General features: G+C 45.6%; 1 protein-coding gene across 3 annotated transcripts in view; it reads right to left on the bottom strand.

The window, feature by feature from the left end:
- CD6 (CD6 molecule) overlaps positions 1-7,188 on the bottom strand; it is a 49,101-nt gene extending 41,913 nt beyond the window's left edge. For all 3 annotated transcript variants that reach the window (XM_032151832.1, XM_032151834.1, XM_032151833.1), the window contains exon 1: positions 6,956-7,188. In XM_032151832.1, the coding sequence (XP_032007723.1) occupies positions 6,956-7,004 (49 nt within the window). In that variant the 5' untranslated portion in view covers positions 7,005-7,188. The remainder of the gene's footprint in view (positions 1-6,955) is intronic.
- Positions 7,189-19,574: the final 12,386 nt, after the last annotated feature.

Raw genomic sequence — 19,574 nt, 5'->3', positions numbered from 1 at the left:
TACGTTAACTTGTACACTTTGGTGAGTCGGGGATTTTTATCTCTAGCATGCAGGCAAAGAAACCACCCTGGGGCCATGCAGAGATGCAATTCAGAACCCGCGTCTGCCTGACTCCAGGGTCCATGATTCTATACGACAGGATGCCGGCTGGGGTTGATACAGTGCCCTTCCTAGGGCTAAGTGTCTAGTGGCTGGATCTCTGCCCCATACCGCCAGATGCCCTGCTCCATAACCTGTAAAGCCTCAAGGAACATACATAAAGTACAAGCATGTTTAGGCTGGGTCCTTAGTGTTCCATTTACCCAGTTTTCCAGGAAGGAAACTAGGGCCAGAGAAAGGAAGGAACTTGACCAAGACTCCCCAGCAAGTTAGGACCAGAGCTAGTTCTCAAAGTCCACACCCACCTCACCCCTCCTCAAGGTTCCTTCTCCTCCCCAGGCTGCAGGGGCCCAGTTTCCCAGAGCAGAATCGAGGGACGTGAGCTCGGGTGCCCCCCAATCTCAGGGCTCACTGGGAAAATCCAGGGACTTCCCAGCGTACTGGGGAGCCCCTGAAATGGGGGTCTTGTGTCTAGGACGTAACCCCAGGCTGCTGAGCAGTCACCGTCCCCAGGCTTGGTCTTGTCAGGGGACACAGTGCCCACCCCCTTTGTCCTTTCTCTGGATCAGTGTTTCCAAAGTCCGGGGCACATACACGAAACTATGCAAAATTGATTTAGGTGGTCATTGACTTGGCATTATATACCACTATATTACATGATGAGGAAGTTGTGCATACTCTATTTCCCTTTCAGCCTTTCTAATTACAGACTTGGAGGAGGAAATCTCCCATGGGGTTAGTCTTTAAAGTCTCTCTGACATCTACGATCCTCCCTTTTGAGGAAAGGGAAAGCAGCAAATGCATCTGGTTAGAATTTAATAACATTGTTTTTTTCCATTATGTTTATTTTCACCATTATAATCATGATGGTGATTTATAATGAATGGCTTTCCATTTAAGGGAGTGATATATAAAGTTTCTTCTCAAAATAAATGTATTTACATTTTAAAACATCAATTAAGAAAGAGTAGCCAGGCATGGTGTCAGGCACCTGTAATCCTAGCTATTTGGGAGGCTGAGGTGGGAGGATCCCTTGAGCTCAGGAGTTTGAAGCTGTGGTGAGCTGCACCACTGCATTCTAGCCTGGGTGACAGAGTGAGACTCCATCTAAAAAAAAAAAAAAAAAAAAAGGAGGGAAATTACGTTAAGTAAATTGCCAGGTGGATGACACTTTGGCCAACACTGGAAAGGTGGGCTGGAATAAAGTGCTCTGGGAAGAGCTACTCTGGATAACTTACCATGCCCTGAGTCTGGAGAGGGACCAGTGCTGAGGACAGGATGGAGGGCCTGGCAGCCTTGGTAGCTGAGGAAGTAGATGCAGCCTGCGGATCCCAGCCCCACCAGGGGCTGCTCAGGGCAGACTGAGCACATGGCATGAATGTTAAAGCTCGTGGTGTCCCATCTGTGGTCCAGGCAGGGAGAGGATGGCCACGCACCTAGGAGGTCTACCCTCCAAGCTCCTGTCCCAAAGGACAGTGGGGCCACCTGTTTATTCCTCCTTGCCCCGGGGAGAAGTCTGATTCCTTAGCTCAGAATCTGACAGCTGGGTGCTGAATTTAATTCTTGAGTGTTCTATAAATATAATAAATAAAGCCTTAATAAATGTGGTCTGAATGAGGAGGGCCATGGGCAGCGTTTCTCACTCATTCTAGATCCCTCTGTAAAGTTCGAGCTGCAGCACCCTAGGAGCTACCCCGTTCCATGGCCCCAATACAGTGAAGGCCATGCTAACTGTCATCAGTCATTGACTTGTGGCCAGACAGCCAAGCTAAGCCATGAGAAAGATGCAGAAGCCTGTCATAAATTATTAATGTATCTATGAGATGAAGTCTTGCCAGGCAGGAAGAGTGTGAAAAGAGGTCAGAATAGAAAAGTAAACACGTGTGTTTAATTCAGTCCAATCAAACGATAAGGCCAGATGCAGGGCAGATGTAGGGGATTAGGTTTGTATAACTTGGATTCAGAGGTCATAGGTCAAGGAGCCAGTCTAGTTGGAGGGCACGGAATATCAAAAAGGGCACAAGCGCATCCATCAGCAACACAGGGGAACAGTATCTTATGTTTTGGCAAAACAACAAAAACGCCGACCTCAACTCAGTCCACTGAGATGGAAAAACTTCAACCTGCTTGGCATAACCCAAGTTACCTGCAATGGCACCACTGTTTCCTCCTTAGTAAGTGGCTTTTAAACCCAGGAAGATTAGAATTTAGAAAATAGAGATGATTAAATAAACAAACACTCGTAGTGTATATCCATTGGTGTTAAATGTAAGTTGGGTCAAGTTCCGTGAGTTGTATAAAGTCCCGTATTTGTGATATTTAAAAATATTTGGCCGTTGAGTTCTTCATGAATGTGAGCAGGTAATTGACTTTGGTTCAATTTTGAAGTAGAAAATTTAAGAGAATTTGACAATGTCTGTAAACATTACAATATTAAAGAGAACTTGATATTCGCTTTAATAACTCAGAAACAGAAAGTCAAACACCACGTTCTCACTTGTAAGTAGGAGCCAAACAACGTGTACACACGGACATACAGAATGGAGTAATAGATATCAGAGACTCCAAAAGGTGGGAAGATGGAAGGGGAGTGAGGAATGAAAATTACTTATTGGGTACAATGTACAATATTCCAGTGCTGGGTACACTACAATCCCAGACTTCACCACTACATAATATATCCATGTAACAAAACTGCACTTCTACCCTCATATCTATAAAAATTTTAAAAATAACTTAATATTCACTTCACTTATGCTAGTTTTTTAGTTCTGAAAGCGTTTTCTAAAATTCTTGGGAACATTTTGTTTCTTGCTCTATAAAATATGGAATTCATTATATTTGTAAATGTGCTTTAGAATATCAAAGGCAGTGCTATCCAATATAAATATAATGCAAGTTACGTATGTAATTTTGAATATTCCAGGACAACCCTCCCCCTACTTTTTTATTGAGACAGGGTCTCCTTCATCGCCCAGACTGGAGTGCAGTGGCATAATAATGGCTCATTCATTGCAGCCTCAAACTCCCGGGCTCAAACCATCCTCCCACCTCAGCCTCCCAAATAGCTGGGACAACAGGCTTGCAACACCACTCCAGGCTAATTTTTGTATTTTTTGGAAATACGGGGTTTTGCCATGTTTCCCCAGCTGGTCTTGAACTCCTGGGTTCAAGTGATCTTCCTGCCTTGGCCTCCCAAAGTGCTGGGATTACAGGTGTGAACTACCACACCAGACCAGGAACCCCATTTTTAAAAAGTAAAAAGGAATATGTAAACTTAACTGTGATAATAGAATTCATTTAGCCCATCATATCAAAAATATTATAATTTCGAAATATAAATCACATAAAATTTGTTGAAATATTTGACATTCTTTGTTGAAACTCATCTTCAAAACCTGTTGTATATTTTACACTTTACACATCTCAATTTGGACTATCGCATTTTAAATGCATGATTGTAGGGGCTACCCTATGGAACAGCACAGAACCAAGTGAGTTTGATTAGCTATATTTGTAAGGGTATTTATTATTTAAGGATGCTAGGTCTGTTCAACTTCATTTGCTCAAATATTAAAGGCGTATCGAAAATCATTGATCAAAATTACAGGGCTTATAAAATAAGATATGATTAGTATGTTGAACTCACAAGTTAAGAAAAAACAAATTCTTAAAAAATTGTTAATTAAAGAATTACTATTTTTTTTTAAAGTAGCCACAAACAGCCTTTTCATACCCAAAAGCAGCCCTCAAGGACCTCACCAGCCAGAGCACAGATGGCATTAGAGTCACGGAGCTCAGCACTGCCCTGGCGGGAAAGGCCTGGGTCTTTGTTACTGCGTCATAATGTCAGATCTGGAAAAAGCTTTCTTATAGATTGTCTGAACAGAGCACCCCCCCTTCCGCTGACGAGAAAACATGGCTGGAGAAGAAAAGAAGCATAGTCAATGGTGAATTAGAGGCAGGACTAGGGCAGAACCTGGGGTCTCATGATGCCACCCCAACCTCCCCTGTCAAGGGCTCCTAATTCATTCTCTCTGTTCCTTCATCCTTAGTTGGCTGATCAGGAAGCTGAGGCAGAGAACTGGAGGCTTGAATCTCTAAGCAACAGAAACCAACAACACAAACCAAGCCAGGCCCAGAACCCGGGCCACCTGGGCAGAGGCCCAGGAGATAGGGCCTCGTGCTAGGGTTAGAAAGGGAAGAAGGAGGCTGGGGACAGTGGCTCACTCCTGTAATCCCAGCACTTTGGGAGGCTGAGGTGGGTGGATCACGAGGTCAGGAGATTGAGACCATCCTGGCCAACACGGCGAAACCCCGTCTCTACTAAAAATACAAAAATTAGCTGGGTGTGGTGGCACGTGCCTGTCATCCCAGCTACTCAAGCCTGGCAACAGAGTGAGACTTCGTCTTAAAAAAAAAAAAAAAAAAGGGAAGAAGGAGAGGGGAGGTCTGCCCAAGCACAGCAAGGTTTCAGCCAGGTCTGCCAGGACAAAGGAGAGCAGGATTCCACCTGCCTGTGGTCCCAGGGCAGAGCCAGGCGGCCCCACCCTGAAATAGTTCTTGGGGTAAAGGCCTGAAACTTCCACACGCACTTCATTCTCCCAGCTCCCTTTCCTCCCTCTTTGCCATCATTTTTCTTTCTCCTTCTTTTTCTCCTTGGAGGTCCTAGTCTCCTTTCCCCAATATGGTCGGCCCAACACAAACTCCCCACAAGCAGATGTGGGTCAACCTTGCCCTCTGAGGTCAGGTTCTGCTAGCGTTTGGGCCTGCTGAGCCAGACACAGAGGAAGAAAAGCTCAGGGAGGCCCGGGGTGTAGCAGCTCAGCGTCCCTTGCATCAGCCCCGGAGAGGGGCAAGGGGCTGCTTGAAGGTGCAGTCTTCCTCCTGCCTGGAGAGGCCATATTTTTCAGCAGTAGGACATATACCCCTGGCAACCGTCAGGAGAGTTTACAGAAGCCGCGTTTAATGCTCTGAAATCGCAGAGTGAGGAAATTATTCCCTGCTCACGGTGTTTTCAGTCCTTCTGCAAAGTCAATAAGAAAATAGCTACTAGAGCTAGAAGGCCATCTCCCCTCCCCTCCTCATCACCCCTTTCACAGAGAGGATGAGCTCTGTGTCTTCACGATCTTTTCACTTTTTGCTAAAGCGTAATAGAAATTGGGTTTTGCCACCATTTGTTTTTATGTTTCCCTTTACCTTTCACTTATGGCAAATGATATTGATTTTCCACTTATAATAATGATGTAAAGTTTCCTTTCAAAACTGAGCTTGCATTGTTAACAACAAGTGAGTCAAGTAAATATCAACACAGTTTCAAAACCATAAGGTGGATGACAGTACTGGGAAGGAGCAGGTCGGGCAAGAGCTGCCAGGGTGGGACAGACTGAATCGAAGGAGCTTGGAGGCTCCAGGACTACTTTGTTTGACCTCTCTGAGCTCTGCCCAGGTCTCTGGGTTCCCACCTCTCCTGTGGGCACCATTCAAATCCAGTTCTCCTGGCTGGCTGCTGGGCCAGCTGCCACGGCTCGGACGCCAAGGGCACCAATGCCTAGCTCAGTCCCTGGCCCTCATTCCTGCTGGGAAGCTGAGAAGGAGCTGGTCTGAAGCCCTGGGTTGGGGAAAATCTTTTGGACCCGACTTTACTCCTGAGCCTGTGGCTGGGCTTCATGGGGAAGAGGAAAGGGGGCCACTCTCGGACAGTCTGTTTCAGCTCAGGGGCAGAAGGCAGCCGAAATCCCAGAGCTACTGCATTGGAAACTCCTGGTAGAGGTAGCAGGGCAAAGCTACATGCACAGAGCTGAAGGCACACAAACTCCAGCTCCCAGAGCCGAATGGCTTTCCCTGAACCAGTATGAGGCCACGGGCTTGGAACACATGCCTGGAGATCAAGGCAGAGAGGAGAGCACCCCCTGCCCAGAGACTCCCGACATGTACCCAGTCCTCCAAGCCAGCTCGATGCCCCCTCCTGACTGGGTCTTCCTGGGTCTTCCTGGGTATCCTCCATCACAAAATGAAAGCACTTGGCTCCCTGGCTTCAGGGTGGACCCAGACTCCCCTGGCCCAGAATTCTGTTTCCACACCAGTCTCCCCAAACCTCAAAATGTGAGTGTTCAATGGGGTCAGGATCTCTTGCATCTCCAGGCCCCTGCCCAGCTCCGGCCAGCTTGGACCCTGCACTCAACAGGGGCCAGCAAGTATCTGGGGAGCACAGTCTAGTGCCCCAAACCTTCTGGCTATCTGATTCCCTGGCCCAGGTGGCCAGGTGCCTTGCCACTTGGGGGCAGCTTGAGACGTGGGGGTGGCCTTCATGCTCGCTTATGCCCTAGACTACCCCAGCTGGTTGTGCTGAAGCCATCAGCGCCTGGCTGTCCAGAGCTCTCCCTGGCTTCCCTGAGTCCTGTTTTGGGCGGTGCTCTCCTGTGATTGGCCTAAGCCTGCTGGACCCCAAGCCTCAGCTTCAGCGTTGAAAGTACCACCATCAATGGTCCTGCCTCTCTGGAAGGTGAACGGTTCGTTCTTAAGAGTTGGCAAGACATAGGAAATGGGGCAGTTCCTGAGTTTAAGGATGGGAGGGGCACCTCCCTCCTCACACCCTGGGGACCCATTGGTAAGGCACAAAGCATGCTTCCCACATTCTCTCACTCCAGCAGGCTTCCAGGCACAGCCCCGGCGCCTCGAGGGGCTCCTATGTCCTCTCCTAGCCCCAGATGCTGGAGCTCCGTGGTACCTGAGTATAGTCTTGGCTAAAAGATCTTAGAAAAGTGACCACAAGGAAACAACCAGAAAGGCAACTGAGAGGGCCAGACCCAGCTCCTCCAGCACCAGTGGCAGGAGATGAGGGAAGGGGGCCTACCTGAGAGGGCTGCCGTCAGCAATCCAGCGATCCCGAAGAAGAGCCACATGTCTGGAGCTGTCTCTGGCTGCTATGTGTGGCTGCCTGTGGGAAGCACCATCTTGTGGCCGGGAGGTGGACACGGCCGTTTTGCGCCCCTGGCGCAGGTCTGCTCTGCCCTTTGCTGTTCCTGTTCCTGTGTCTCTCTGCTGTCTCCTCTCCTTCACGCATGTGATCAAACCCAACCTGTGAGTGGCTCACGCCTGCCTGTTCTGCTTGTGGTTTTGGTCTGTAGGAAGCTGGGCTGCTGTTACAGGGGCTGGTGGGGAGAGCCCCAGCTGCCTGTGCTGGGAGCCCACCCATCCAGGCTGCGCCCCAAGAGTCACGGAGCCAGACACATGCATGCACACGCATCCATGCAGACACACTTCCCTGAGGAAGAAGAGGGGAAGTGGAGGGGCCATGCCTCATTTCTGGTGACCCAGAAGAAAACATTGATAACGTAGTAGCTGCTCAATCAATACATATTGGAAGAGGGAGTGAATGACCCATTGCCTGTCCCAGTCCTTGTAATTTGGCTCTCTTGGATTAAATCCTGAGTTTTATCTTAATCTTAGGTGCAATGGTGGTTGGGAAGGAGGGTGTGGTCTTGATGCACTTTTGGAGATAAGAGCCTAAGTCTCCCCTCAGAGAAATAGAAATTGGGAAGGGCCTGAGCGATGGCCATCCCACAAGTCCTTCTACAGGGAAGGGTGCCAAGGCCTTGTGGGAGCCGCCCCCTCAGATGGCACAGTGGGGCCAGCTATCCCATCTCCAGGTACCAGACTGGGCATGCCTCTGTGGGAGTCAGGCGTGGGAGCTGGGTCTACAAGGCTGAGCAGGATTTTGACAAGCAGCAATCATGGGAGGCCTCTGGGCCAGAAGGAACAGCAGGAGCGAAGGGCTGAAGGAAGGAAGCCCAGGGCTGCCTGAGAAACCCCGAGTTGCCCCATTGCACTGCAGCAGACTGACGCTATAGGAAGAAGGCAGGGACCAAGCGTGTTTAATTCCCATGGTACTCCCTGTGGAGCATACGCTAGGAGGTGAATAAATGTTTCTTGAACGAAAAAAGGAATAGATAATTTGGTTGTCCAAGCAGGACCCTGGAAGTGGTCAAATCCAGAAGGGGTTTGGTTCCAAATCCTGGCGCTGCCCCAGTTGGTCCCATCCCAGGTCCACCTCTCCTGGCCCTCCACTTCCTGCATCCTTGCTTGTCTTCATTTCCCCAACATGTGGAATGGGGAGGGGTCCTCCTTCATTGGGTTCGGTCCTAAAGGTGGGTGTATGCATTTGATGCGGCAAGTATTAGAGCCATGGGGGGCCAGGCGCCCCCAGAGTGAGACCCCTCCCAGTCCTGCCCCAGTGCTGGCACCTGCTGCTGCTGCCCTCTGGTGGAAGTCACTGGCAGCACAGGTTTGCATGGGCACCTGGAGCTCCCAGATGCAATTCCATTCATTTATAGAGACTTGGTGTGCAGAACTCTGGACAGGACTCTGTGGAAGCGAAAGAGAGGAAACCATATTCCTGCCCTCAAGGAGGATGGAGTTCACACACACACAAGCGACCAAACCACAGGCCAAGGTAGGACACACATAATGTGAGGTCTCCTGTCCTAAGAGAAACCGGTTTGAAATGGGCTGGGAAGGATGGCTAGACTCCATTTCTGACAATATGGTAGACAGCAGATGCTGAAGAATTCTCCTAATACAAAACACCACAAAAATATTGTAAACCATCCTCTAAAATGTGTAGCTGAGGTGGTGAGAAATGAAGAAAATCATCAGAGATCAAAAACGACAATAAGCCTGGGCAACATGGTGAAACCCTCTCTCTGCAAAAGGTGCAAAAAATTAGCCAGGCGTGGTGGCACACACCTGTGGTCTCAGCTACTCAGGAGGCTGAGGTGGGAGGATCGCTTGAGCCCAGGGGGTCAAGGCTGCAATGAGCCAAGATTGCGCCGCTGTACTCCAGCCTGGGCAACAGAGTGAGACCCTGTATATGTTAATATATAAAGACAACAAAAATCCAAAGAGATCACAGCCAGCAGAGAAGTATCTGTTGATCCAGTTGACCAAGAGCTTCAGTCTCATGAACATGGACAAAAGTTAAAGCTGAGGGACAAAAGTTAAAGCTGAGAAACAAAATCGAAGTGAAAAATAAAATCCAAAATCTCTGCCTTAAACAAAGAGCACTGAAATACAACATCCACGTGGAGAACTCGGAGAGAAAAATTCCTTAAAGCGTGCTGACACAGAGCTTGCCCAACTCAGCATGGACTCTGAGTGGGAGAAAAATAAATGTCAACCCTGAATGCCCCTTACCACAAGTCTACCCACTAATAGGCCTGGAGGTGAAATTCATGGTGACTTTGTGGCAAAAACAACCACACGAAAAACAAACAAACAAAAAGATAACATAAGAATTTAAAGTAAGGTAAATAATAGCTCCTTAGGCACTTGGCAGAAAGAAGTGATAAAAATCTTCTCTGGAGTAACTCATCCTGTATTCATGACTCAAAGAAATCCCACAGAAAAACTTCCATGGAACATGAGTTCACGTTTGTAAAACAGAAAAATCATAAAACACAGGACACAAGGTGCTTTAGGTGAGAGGGGCACCAAGCAATAAACTAAACATGCAGACCTTCGAACACATCTTAGATGTTGGAATTACAGTATATATAATGTAAAATAACGATATTTCATATGCTTCAAGAATTAAAAGTTGGTAACTGAAAGTGTAGATAAGGAACAAGAGATTATTTAAAGTGACCAGGAAGATTGAGGAAAAAAAAGCAAGCAGTTATGTAAAAACATAATTTTTGAAAATAGAAGCCCAGTGTACAGATTAAACAGTAGATTAAGGCTCAGCAGTCTGGGAGGCTAAGACAGGCTGATGGCTTGAGGCCAGGAGCTCAAAACTAGCCTGGCTAACACAGTGAAAACCTGTCTCTACTAAAAATACAAAAATTAGCCAGGGAGGGTGGCACATGCCTGTAATACCAGCTACTCAGAAGGCTATAGCATGAGAATTGCCTGGACCCAGGAGGCAGAGATTGCAGTGAGCCGAGATTGTGCCACTGCACTCCAGCCTGGGTGAGAGAGTCAGACTCTGTCTCAAATAAATAAATACATACATACATACATACATACATACATAAAAATAAACAGCAGATTAATATGGCTGAAGAGACAGCTACTGGGGTGAACATAGATTTGAAGAATTTACCCAGGATGGAGGACAGGAGGACAAAGTGATGGAAAATATGAAAGAGGCTAAGAGACATAGACAAGGAACAAGGATTTAAATATGTCTAATTAGAGTTCTAGAAGAAAATGGAAAATTTCTAGACTTGATGAAAGACACAATCCTCAGATTCTGGAAGCTCCCCCAATCCAAGCATGATAAATAAAAAGAAATCTACACCAAACATTTTTGGTAGCAAAACTGTTGATCACTAGATAGAAGATGGATGAACGATGAAGTAGATGGGCAGCTAATATCTCAATACCAACAATTAAAGCCATGAGGCAATGGAACAACATCTCAAAGTACTAATAAAAAATAACTGTCAACCTTGACTATATTTCAAGTATAATGTTTAAAAGACATATTTGCAGATGAAAATTGAGAGCATTTATAGCTAACAGACTCTCACCTAAGGGAATTCTAAAGGATGTTCTTCAAAAACAAGAAAAATAATCTCAGACAAAAAAGTCTAAGACTCAAGTAAGAATGGTGAGCAAAGAAATATGTAAACACAGAAGTGGATTAAATAAGCACTGATTGCATAAAATAATTACAAAAATGTCCCATTTGTGGAGTTAGAAAAAAATGAAATAGGCTGGACATGGTGGCTCATGCCTATAATCCCAGCACTTTGGGAGGCTGAGGTGGTTGGATCACTTGAGGTCATGAGTTTGAGAACAGCTTGGCCAACATGGCTAAACCCCATCTCTACTAAAAATACAAAAATTAGCCAGGCATGGTGGCTCGCACCTGTAGTTCCAGCTACGCAGGAGGCTGAGGAGCAGAATTGCCTGAAACTGGGAGATGGAGGTTGCAGCGAGCCGAGACTGCACCACTGCACTCCAGCATGGGCGACAGAGCGAGACTCTGTCTCAAAAAAAAAAAAAAGAAAAAAAAATGAGATAAAACTAAAGAACCATAAAACAATAACAAATTGGTGAGGAGTGATCAGAGTGGGAAAGGTCTATTATTTGGTATGAGGGCAAAATATTGACTAGCGTTTGACCTTGTTCAATTAAACATGGATGTTAAACTAGTTGAACAATAAAATGGAAGTTTTTGGGGAGAGAACCCTGCTGTAAAGCCAAAGAGGGCAGGAAAGGAAAAGAAAGAAATGAAAGGGAGAATAGGACAAACTGAAGGGTTGGTAGGTTTCAGCAGGTAGCTCAGGTGTAGGGTGGTGGGAAGGGTGCTTTTGACAGGGCACAGGGTAAGTAGAGGCAAGACAGCATGATGTGAGTGTTGCTGGGGCTGGATTGACATGATACACCCTAAGCAGCCCATGTTTCACAGACTCGAAGCTTCAAAAATGAAGCTGAAAGGTGCACCCAGCTGGGTGTCCAAATCAATGAGCTCATTTTTATTTAGAACTCTTGGAGCAGGACCTTGTGAACTCAATTTGCAAGGGACATCCAGTGGCTCTGCACCCTGTGGAGAACTCAGGAGTTTTTCATTCAGACTATCTCTCTCCTGACCTTGACCCAGCAAACTGGAATAAGCAACATTATTGAGGGAAGCCTGACTCTCCCACCAGAAGGAAGACAGGACCTAGAATTGAAAGGCCGCCATCCTCACCACGTGGCACATGGGAAAGTTTAATGCTGATGGGTACTTAGTGAGCACTTCCTATTGTGCCAGACACTTTACATGGAACCTTAACCCTCAGCTCTCACTACAACTCAACCAAGTAGATTGTGTCCTTAGCACAACCTTGCAGATAATGACACTGAAGTTAGAGAGGTAGTTAGCTCAAGATCCCACAACTAAGAAGTAGTAGGGGTAGGCTCTGAACTCAGGTCTGTTTGGATGAAGACCCTGGGCTCTTAACCACAGGGGTGGGTTGTGGTACAAGCATAAAGGCTTTGGCTGAAACATGGCACCGTGGGCAGGAAAGGCTCTGGTTCTATCAGACTCTAAATTTTGGACCAGCCCTGCTCCTGGGCCAAGACAAACCCACTCGTTAGTCTCTTGAATCCTGAAATTTCTCAGTCCTGACCACAGTCTCCAAACCAGCTACAGCCAAACCTTGTGTTTCCTGAGGCCCAGAATTTTCTACCCTGTTCTAAATATTTAGCATCTAAATGTACATACATTAGCTCTAATCACTTAGTCACTCATTCAACACAACTTTATCATGTGTTCTAGGTGCTGGGGACACTACACGGACCAAAACAGACAAATATCCCTTTTTTTTACAGAGCTTACATTTTAGTGGGAGAGAAACATAAGCAACAATAGACATAATAAATAGGTTATATGCATAAAAAGAAACAGCTGTGTAAGAGAGGCCAGGAGTGCTGAACAGGGGTTACAATTGTAAATGGGTAATAGCTTAGCTTAGCCTCTTCCCCCTCAAACGGAGCCTGGAACAAGGGCTCGTTTGCGACAGGTTATTTGGGAATGTGATCCAAGGGAACAGGTTGAGGAACAAAGAGAAGAGAAATAGGAAAAGAAGGAAAGTCAATAAAAGGATGCTTCATTGAGTTGGCCACACTATGGACAACTAGTACTAGATCTCAGACTTCTGAAATGGTTCTCGTAACTATCTGCTCATGTGTGGTCTCCATTCCTACCACCCACTGCACCAGCACTGATGTGGCCAATGGAGAGAAGCTGGCTAATGTCCTCTTGATAGTCGTAGGCCTCCCTGTGGTAGAGCTTCTCTACTGGACATTAACACACATCGTGTCCATCCACATGCCTCTACCCTAGATATCCTTGCTTCTGATTTTCCAGTCTTGTTCCTTCCAGGCCTCTGCCCAGGAGTCCACGTATATCCATACCTCCACTTGTTTCCATATACAGTGAATGACCAAAGGTACTATCCCATCTCTGCCCACTGCCAGTATTTCCCTTTACCATTGTCCTTCAGAGCCACCTCTGAGTGAGGCTATAGTATAGCTTCTATCCATTTCTGGCTAGTAATAACCTATTGTGCTGCCCCATTTGTGAACCAGGTCTGAAGTTTTCCACTTCTATCAGAAGGAGCTTTCTCAAGGCCATAGATGTGAGTTAAAAGAGAAATATGGGGCCGGGCATGGGGGCTCACACCTGTCATCCCAGCATTTTGGGAGGCTGAGGTGGGTGGATCACGAGGTCAGGAGTTCGAGACCAGCCTGGGCAAGATGGTGAAACCCCCGTCTCTACTAAAAATACAAAAAAAAAAAAAATTAGCCAGGTGTGGTGGCAGGCGCCTGTAATCCCAGCTACTTGGGAGGCTGAGGCAGAGAATTGCTTGAACCCGGGAGGCAGAGGTTGCAGTGAGCCAAGATCACGCCACTGCACTCCAACCTGGGCAACAGAATGAGACTCAGCCTCAGAAAAAAAAAAGAGAGAGAGAGAGAGAGAAATATGGATGCAAAAGAGGCAGGTGCCATCTGTCCATGTAACTTACTTGTACCTTCTGGTTCTGTTTGGGTTTGAAGCGATTGTGCAGCTGCTGCCCCTCTCCCCAGATCTTATAGCCTGGTGTGTATGGCAATACCCAGCTTGTGATGGGGTCTTGTGGTCCCCTAGTTGTTGGTGACCCATCATCAGGCACAAGTCTCTATCAGGGCCCAGTAGCACCCTAGGATATGATTTTCAAGTGACAAGCATTTCTCTGCTGCAGGAGCCATGGCTTTGGTTTGGCACCCTAGAGGTCTGTGCTGCAAAATTCTCTTTTTTGGAGCCTTCCGGAGACTCCACACGGCACCCTTATCCATGTGGTATCTCAGATATGACTGAATACGATTGTTGTAGGGCGGCACAGCAGCTTGCACCATTGCCTGGACCTCCCACAGAGTCTTCTCTTGTGCTGGGCCCCCCTCGGCACTACTAGACCCCCAAGTCACATGATAAATGGTCCGACAGAATTCTCCAGGATGCTTTAAAATCCAGAAGGACCTACCCTGTGCCGTGCCTTGTTCTTACTGATGGGGGATGCAAGTTACAAAGGCTTATTCTTTACCCTAGAGATAATGTCCCAGCATGCCCCAGACCTTGAGACCCTTAAAATCTTTCCCAATGTGGCAGCCACCAGAATCTTTTTGGAGCTTATTTCTCACCTTTTAGCATACAGAGGGCAGCAGTTCTCAAATTTTTTGGTCAGAAGAACCCTTTATATTCTTAAAAATTATGGAGGACCCCATAGAACTTTTGTTCATGTGGGTCATATCTACTGATATTTATTGTATTAAAAGTTAAAACTGAGAACTCCGGAAGATGGAGAGTACAATCACGGGTACCAGAGGCTGGGAAGCGTAGTGGGGGTGGGGGAGTGGGGATGGTTAATGGGTACAAAAATATATAGAATGAATAAGATCTAGTATTTGATAGCACAACAGGATAACTACAGTCTACAATAATTTATTGTACATTTAAAAGTAGCTAAAAGCTTATAACTGGATAGTTTCTAACACAAAGAAAGGATAAATGCTTGAGGTGATGGACACCCCATTTACCCTGATGTGATTATTACACATTATATACTTGTATCAAAATATCTCATGTAGGCCAGGCGCAGTGGCTCATGCCTGTAATCCCAGCACTTTGGGAGGCTGAGGTGGGTGGATTGCCCAAGCTCAGGGGTTCGAGACAAGCCTGACCAACATGGCGAAACCCCATCTCTACTAAAAATACAAAACAAAATTAGCCAGGCGTGATAGTGCGCACCTGTAATTCCAGCTACTCAGGAGGCTGAGGCAGAAGAATCACTTGAACCTGGGAGGCAGAGGTTGCAGTGAGCCAAGATAGTGCCACTGCACTCCAGCCCGGGTGACAGTGAGACTCTGTCTCAAAAAAAAAAAAAAAAAACTCACGTACTCCATAAACATATATATACATACACACACCTACTGTGTACCCATAAAAATTAAAAATTAAAAAAGTTTAAACAAAAAACTGAGACATTTAAAATATTTATTTAATACATTTTAAAATATAAACAACAAACTCATTACATATCAATATAAATAACACTTTCTGTGAAAAATTACTATATATCCCAAATCCCACAAAATTACTGGGGGCCGGGCATGGTGGCTCACTCCTGTAATCCCAACACTTTGGGAGGTCTAGGGGAGCCGATCACCTGAGGTCAGGAGTTCAAGACCAGCCTAGCCAACATGGTGAAACCCCGTCCCTACTAAAAATACAAAAATTAGCCAGGTATAGTGGTGGGTGCCTGTAATCCCACCTACTTGGGAGGCTGAGGCAGGAGAAAAGCTTGAACCCAAGCTGCAGAGGTTGCGGTGAACCGAGATGGTGCCAGTGCACTCTAGCCTGGGTGACAGAGCGATACTCCGTCTAAAAAAAAAATAAAATTATTGGGATATTATTGTTTTATATTTTTGAAAATGTCTTGAACATCCAGCTTTGTAGAAGCTACCTGGATTTTCATATCTGCTTCTTCATTTAATTTGTGGAGATATGTTATTTAGATTGAAGTATATGGGAAAAAATCTGGTCTCACAATATGGAGCAGATAAAAGGAGGGGTATTTTAATAGGCTTTTAAAAATAATTGTAGATATTCTTATCTGATATTGAAAAGAAAAGTTGGCAAGTGATAGTTTCCAAAGGTTAGCTCCAGTGTGAAATCTGAAATCGTATCAAAGACCTTTTATATATTTTTAAAGTCCATTGTTCTATCTTGTACTTTGAATGCATCTCTTATCCAGGCATGATTTTGTAATAACATGTCTCAGTCATTGTGGAACATACTGTTCTACAGTCCATTTTTAAAGTCCGTTGTTCTATCTTGTACTTTGAATGGATCTCTTATCCAAGCATGATTTTGTAATAACATGCCTCAGTTATTGTAGAACATACTGGTTCACAGATGCAGAAGTTATTCCGATCTTCCAAATGTTGACATATTTCGTTACACAGTATCGAAAATCACATTCATTGATATCATCTCTGATCCCATCAGAAAACTTTGAGTATTGGGAAGATGTCAAGATCATGACACGGGTTTTCTAACATTTGAATTTTTACTTAAAAGCTCTGATTTCATCAATGGCAACAAATACTGTCTTTTTCTTTCAAGTGACAGGCTCACTTTGTTCATTTTCAAACAATTGTCTGCCAAATCTGTAAGTCTGAATAACCATAGTTTCAAGTAAAAATGGTGTTCCACGGGGGAAAACGTTTAGTTCAGCTGGCAAATCCAAAGATAGCACAAGTGCTTTTTTTCCCAGAGCAACCTTCATACTGTAGTACTCAGCAGGAGTGCTTTTTGCTTACTTCTCATTTGTCACATAGAATAAAGATTGTGCTTTAATAATATTAATAACAATTGTAACTGCTTCATTGAGGACATTCTTAAATAAAAGAACGCATCCTCTGAATGCATGAGGATGAAAAAATCCAACAGCTACTACTGCAGCTGGATGCCACTGCTTTTTTTTTTTTTTTTTGGCAAGGTGTCACTCTGTAGCCCAGTCTGGAGTGCAGTGGCGTGATCTTGGCTCACTTAAACCTCCATCTCCCAGGTTTTAATGATTATCCTGCCTCAGCTTTCTGAGAAGCTGGGACTACAGGCACGTGCCACCATGCCTGGCTAATTTCTGTATATTTAGTAGAGACAGGGTTTAGCCATGTTGGCCAGACTGATCTCGAACTCCTGGCCTCAAGTGATCCACCCGCCACAGCCTCCCGAAGTGTTGGGATTACAGGCGTGAGCCACTGCGCCCAGCCTGGCGCCAAGGCTTTGATTCGTGTGAAGGCACAAGTGGTTTTACTCATCATTGCTTTTGCTCCAGGCAAATTATGTCAGTGAAAAAGGCAAATTGTATCTTTATGTTTACATGCAAATAATTTTGAACTCATGGACCACTGAAAGGGTTCCAGGGATCCTTAGGGGTTCATGAAGCTCCCTTTGAGAAGGGAGAGAAGAACCATGGTGCTCAGAGCTGAAACTTAGCATCTTGAATATCCGACCTAGTTCTTCTCCTAAGCATTACTTGAGACACGTAAGCTCTCTTCAAGGGGCAGCCCAGCTGTCTGTTCCCCCTTATGTATAGGATTCCAAGGTGCCTGATCAGTTTCCATTGAAGTGTGGTGTCCACTGAACCCAACACTCTATGAAGGAACTAATCAGCCTGGGGTCTAGCAGAGTGAGGTCTCTGATACCAAATTTAACCTTTATTATAACAATCAAAGCCTCCGAACTACATTAGAGGAACTCTGGAAAATTAGGAAAAGAAAAAAGTCACCTATAGTCACACTACCTTGACAACCACTGTCATGCTATAGCCTAGGGTGGCCTAAAGGTTGACTCATCCTGAACTTACTGTTGTTGAAAAAAATCCCAAGGGTATTTTTTTGTCTTGATGCTGCTAAGCCACATCATTCTGGCCCTTTCCAGTTGGGTCTTAGCTTCCCAAGAGGGGGACCTGATATTCAGATCTGTCTGCTTCATTCATATAGAGCTCCCCTGTCAGTGGTCTAGAATCCATTGTCCAATTGGACTAACCCTTCTAGCTTCATGTGATCTGCACATAGAATGCATCCATGTCAATGACTCTTTCCTAAATTCCCTGTTGGGGCTTAGGAAATGATACCCCAAATAAAGTCCTCCACAGTAGCCTCAGAAGCAACCGTTTTTCTCTAACCTTCTGCCCTCTTGTCTCTCGGTCCCATTCTCCCCCAAGATTAGCCATAGAAACTGGAATCCCTCTTCCCCAAGGCAGGTCATAGACACAGACCCCTCTTCCCCCAAAGTCAGCCATAAGACCTAATTATATTACTCTACTCTAAGTTTCCCTCCACCTTTCTTTATAAAAACTGGCCATAAAGAAATTATCTTGGTTTGGCTTTGTTTGACTGTATGTAGGTTGTAAGACACCCATTCCAGAGAGAGCCCCGTCCTACCCCTAGAAGGAAGGAATGCAGCACAGAGAGGCCAAGAAGAATCTAGAACCCGGGATACCTAGAAGAATCTAGTCAGACAGGTCTTGTTTGACTGTATGTAGGTCGTAAGACTCTCATTCCAGAGAGAGTCCCGTCTTACACCCAGAAGGAAGGAATGCAGCACAGAGAGGCCAAGAAGAATCTAGACAGACGGGCCTTGCTAGGTTTCCCCACTCAGTCCGTTAGTATTAGATCATACCCTTAGGGAGCCTGGGTAGCTCAGTCGGTAGAGCATTAGATCATACCCTTTTTGTTCAATTCTGTATCTACACAGCTGTCCATACTTTGCTGAACCTAAGCATCAAAGTGGACAAGTTCCCCCTCTCTTTGGGTCTTCACTCTGTAGCCTCCTGTGTACACAGGTTAAATACATCTGTATGCTTTTTCTCCTATTTATCTGCCTCTTTGCCGAGATTTTTCAGTGAACCTTCAGAGGGCAAAAGGGAAGTTTCCCCTTGGTGCCCCCACACCCCATGGGAATCTTGGATTACAGTTCTTGATGGTGAAACCACCCACATTGATGATGCATCCCTTCTGTATTAGTTTTGTAGGCTGCTGTAACAAATTACCACAAACATGGTGGTTTAAAACATCAGAAATGTCTTCTCTCACAGTTCTGGAGGCTGGAAGTCTGAAATGAAGGTGCTGACAGGGCTGCCTCAAGGGTCGCTAGGGGAGAATCTGTTCCTGGCCTCTTTTACCTCCTGGTGGCAGTGGGAGTTCCTCAGCATCCCTTGGCTTGCAGTCTCTCTTCTGTGAGGGTCTATCCAATCTCACTCTGCCTTTCTCTTGTTCGGGCACTTGATATTTTAATTTTTTCCCAAAGCTCTTCTGTCACTTCATAGGGCATTTCTGACAGCTGTTAGGGTCCATCCCAATAGTCAAGAATAAGCTCCCTTCTTCAAGATCTTTAATTTAAGCAAATATTTCACCCTACGAGGTAATATTCACAGGTTCCAGGGATTAGGATGTGGACATATACTTTTGTGGGGGAGGCACCATACAGCAGACATTAATTTGTAGCAGCAGTTTTCAGCCAGGAATAATTTTGCCCCCAGGGGATGTTTGGTAATGTCTAAGACATTTTTCGGTTGTCACAACTGGGGGGGATGGAGTGCAGCAAGCATCTGTGAATAGAGGCCAGGAACGCTGTTGAACACGCTACTGTCCACAGGACAGCTCCCCACAGCAAAGAAGTATCTAGTCCAGAGTGCCAGTGGTGTCAAGGTTGAGAAATTCTGAATTACTGTAAATTAGTATTATAGTATACTCTATCTGAAAAGCAACTGCTGTCATCCCTGTCTCTCTTTTTCATTATCGCCTTTATTACGTGTGACATTAAATCTATTCTATCCTATATTTATTTGCTGTTGTCTCTTTCCCATAACCACAGGGCGGAGATTTTTGTCTGTTTCATTCACTGTTGTGTCCTCAGCATCTTGAACAGCACTCAGCAC

The sequence above is a fragment of the Hylobates moloch genome, unplaced genomic scaffold, assembly GCF_009828535.3.
Source record: "Hylobates moloch isolate HMO894 unplaced genomic scaffold, HMol_V3 SCAFFOLD_5, whole genome shotgun sequence".
Lineage (NCBI taxonomy): Eukaryota > Metazoa > Chordata > Mammalia > Primates > Hylobatidae > Hylobates > Hylobates moloch.
This window is presented reverse-complemented; position numbering and strand designations above follow the sequence as displayed.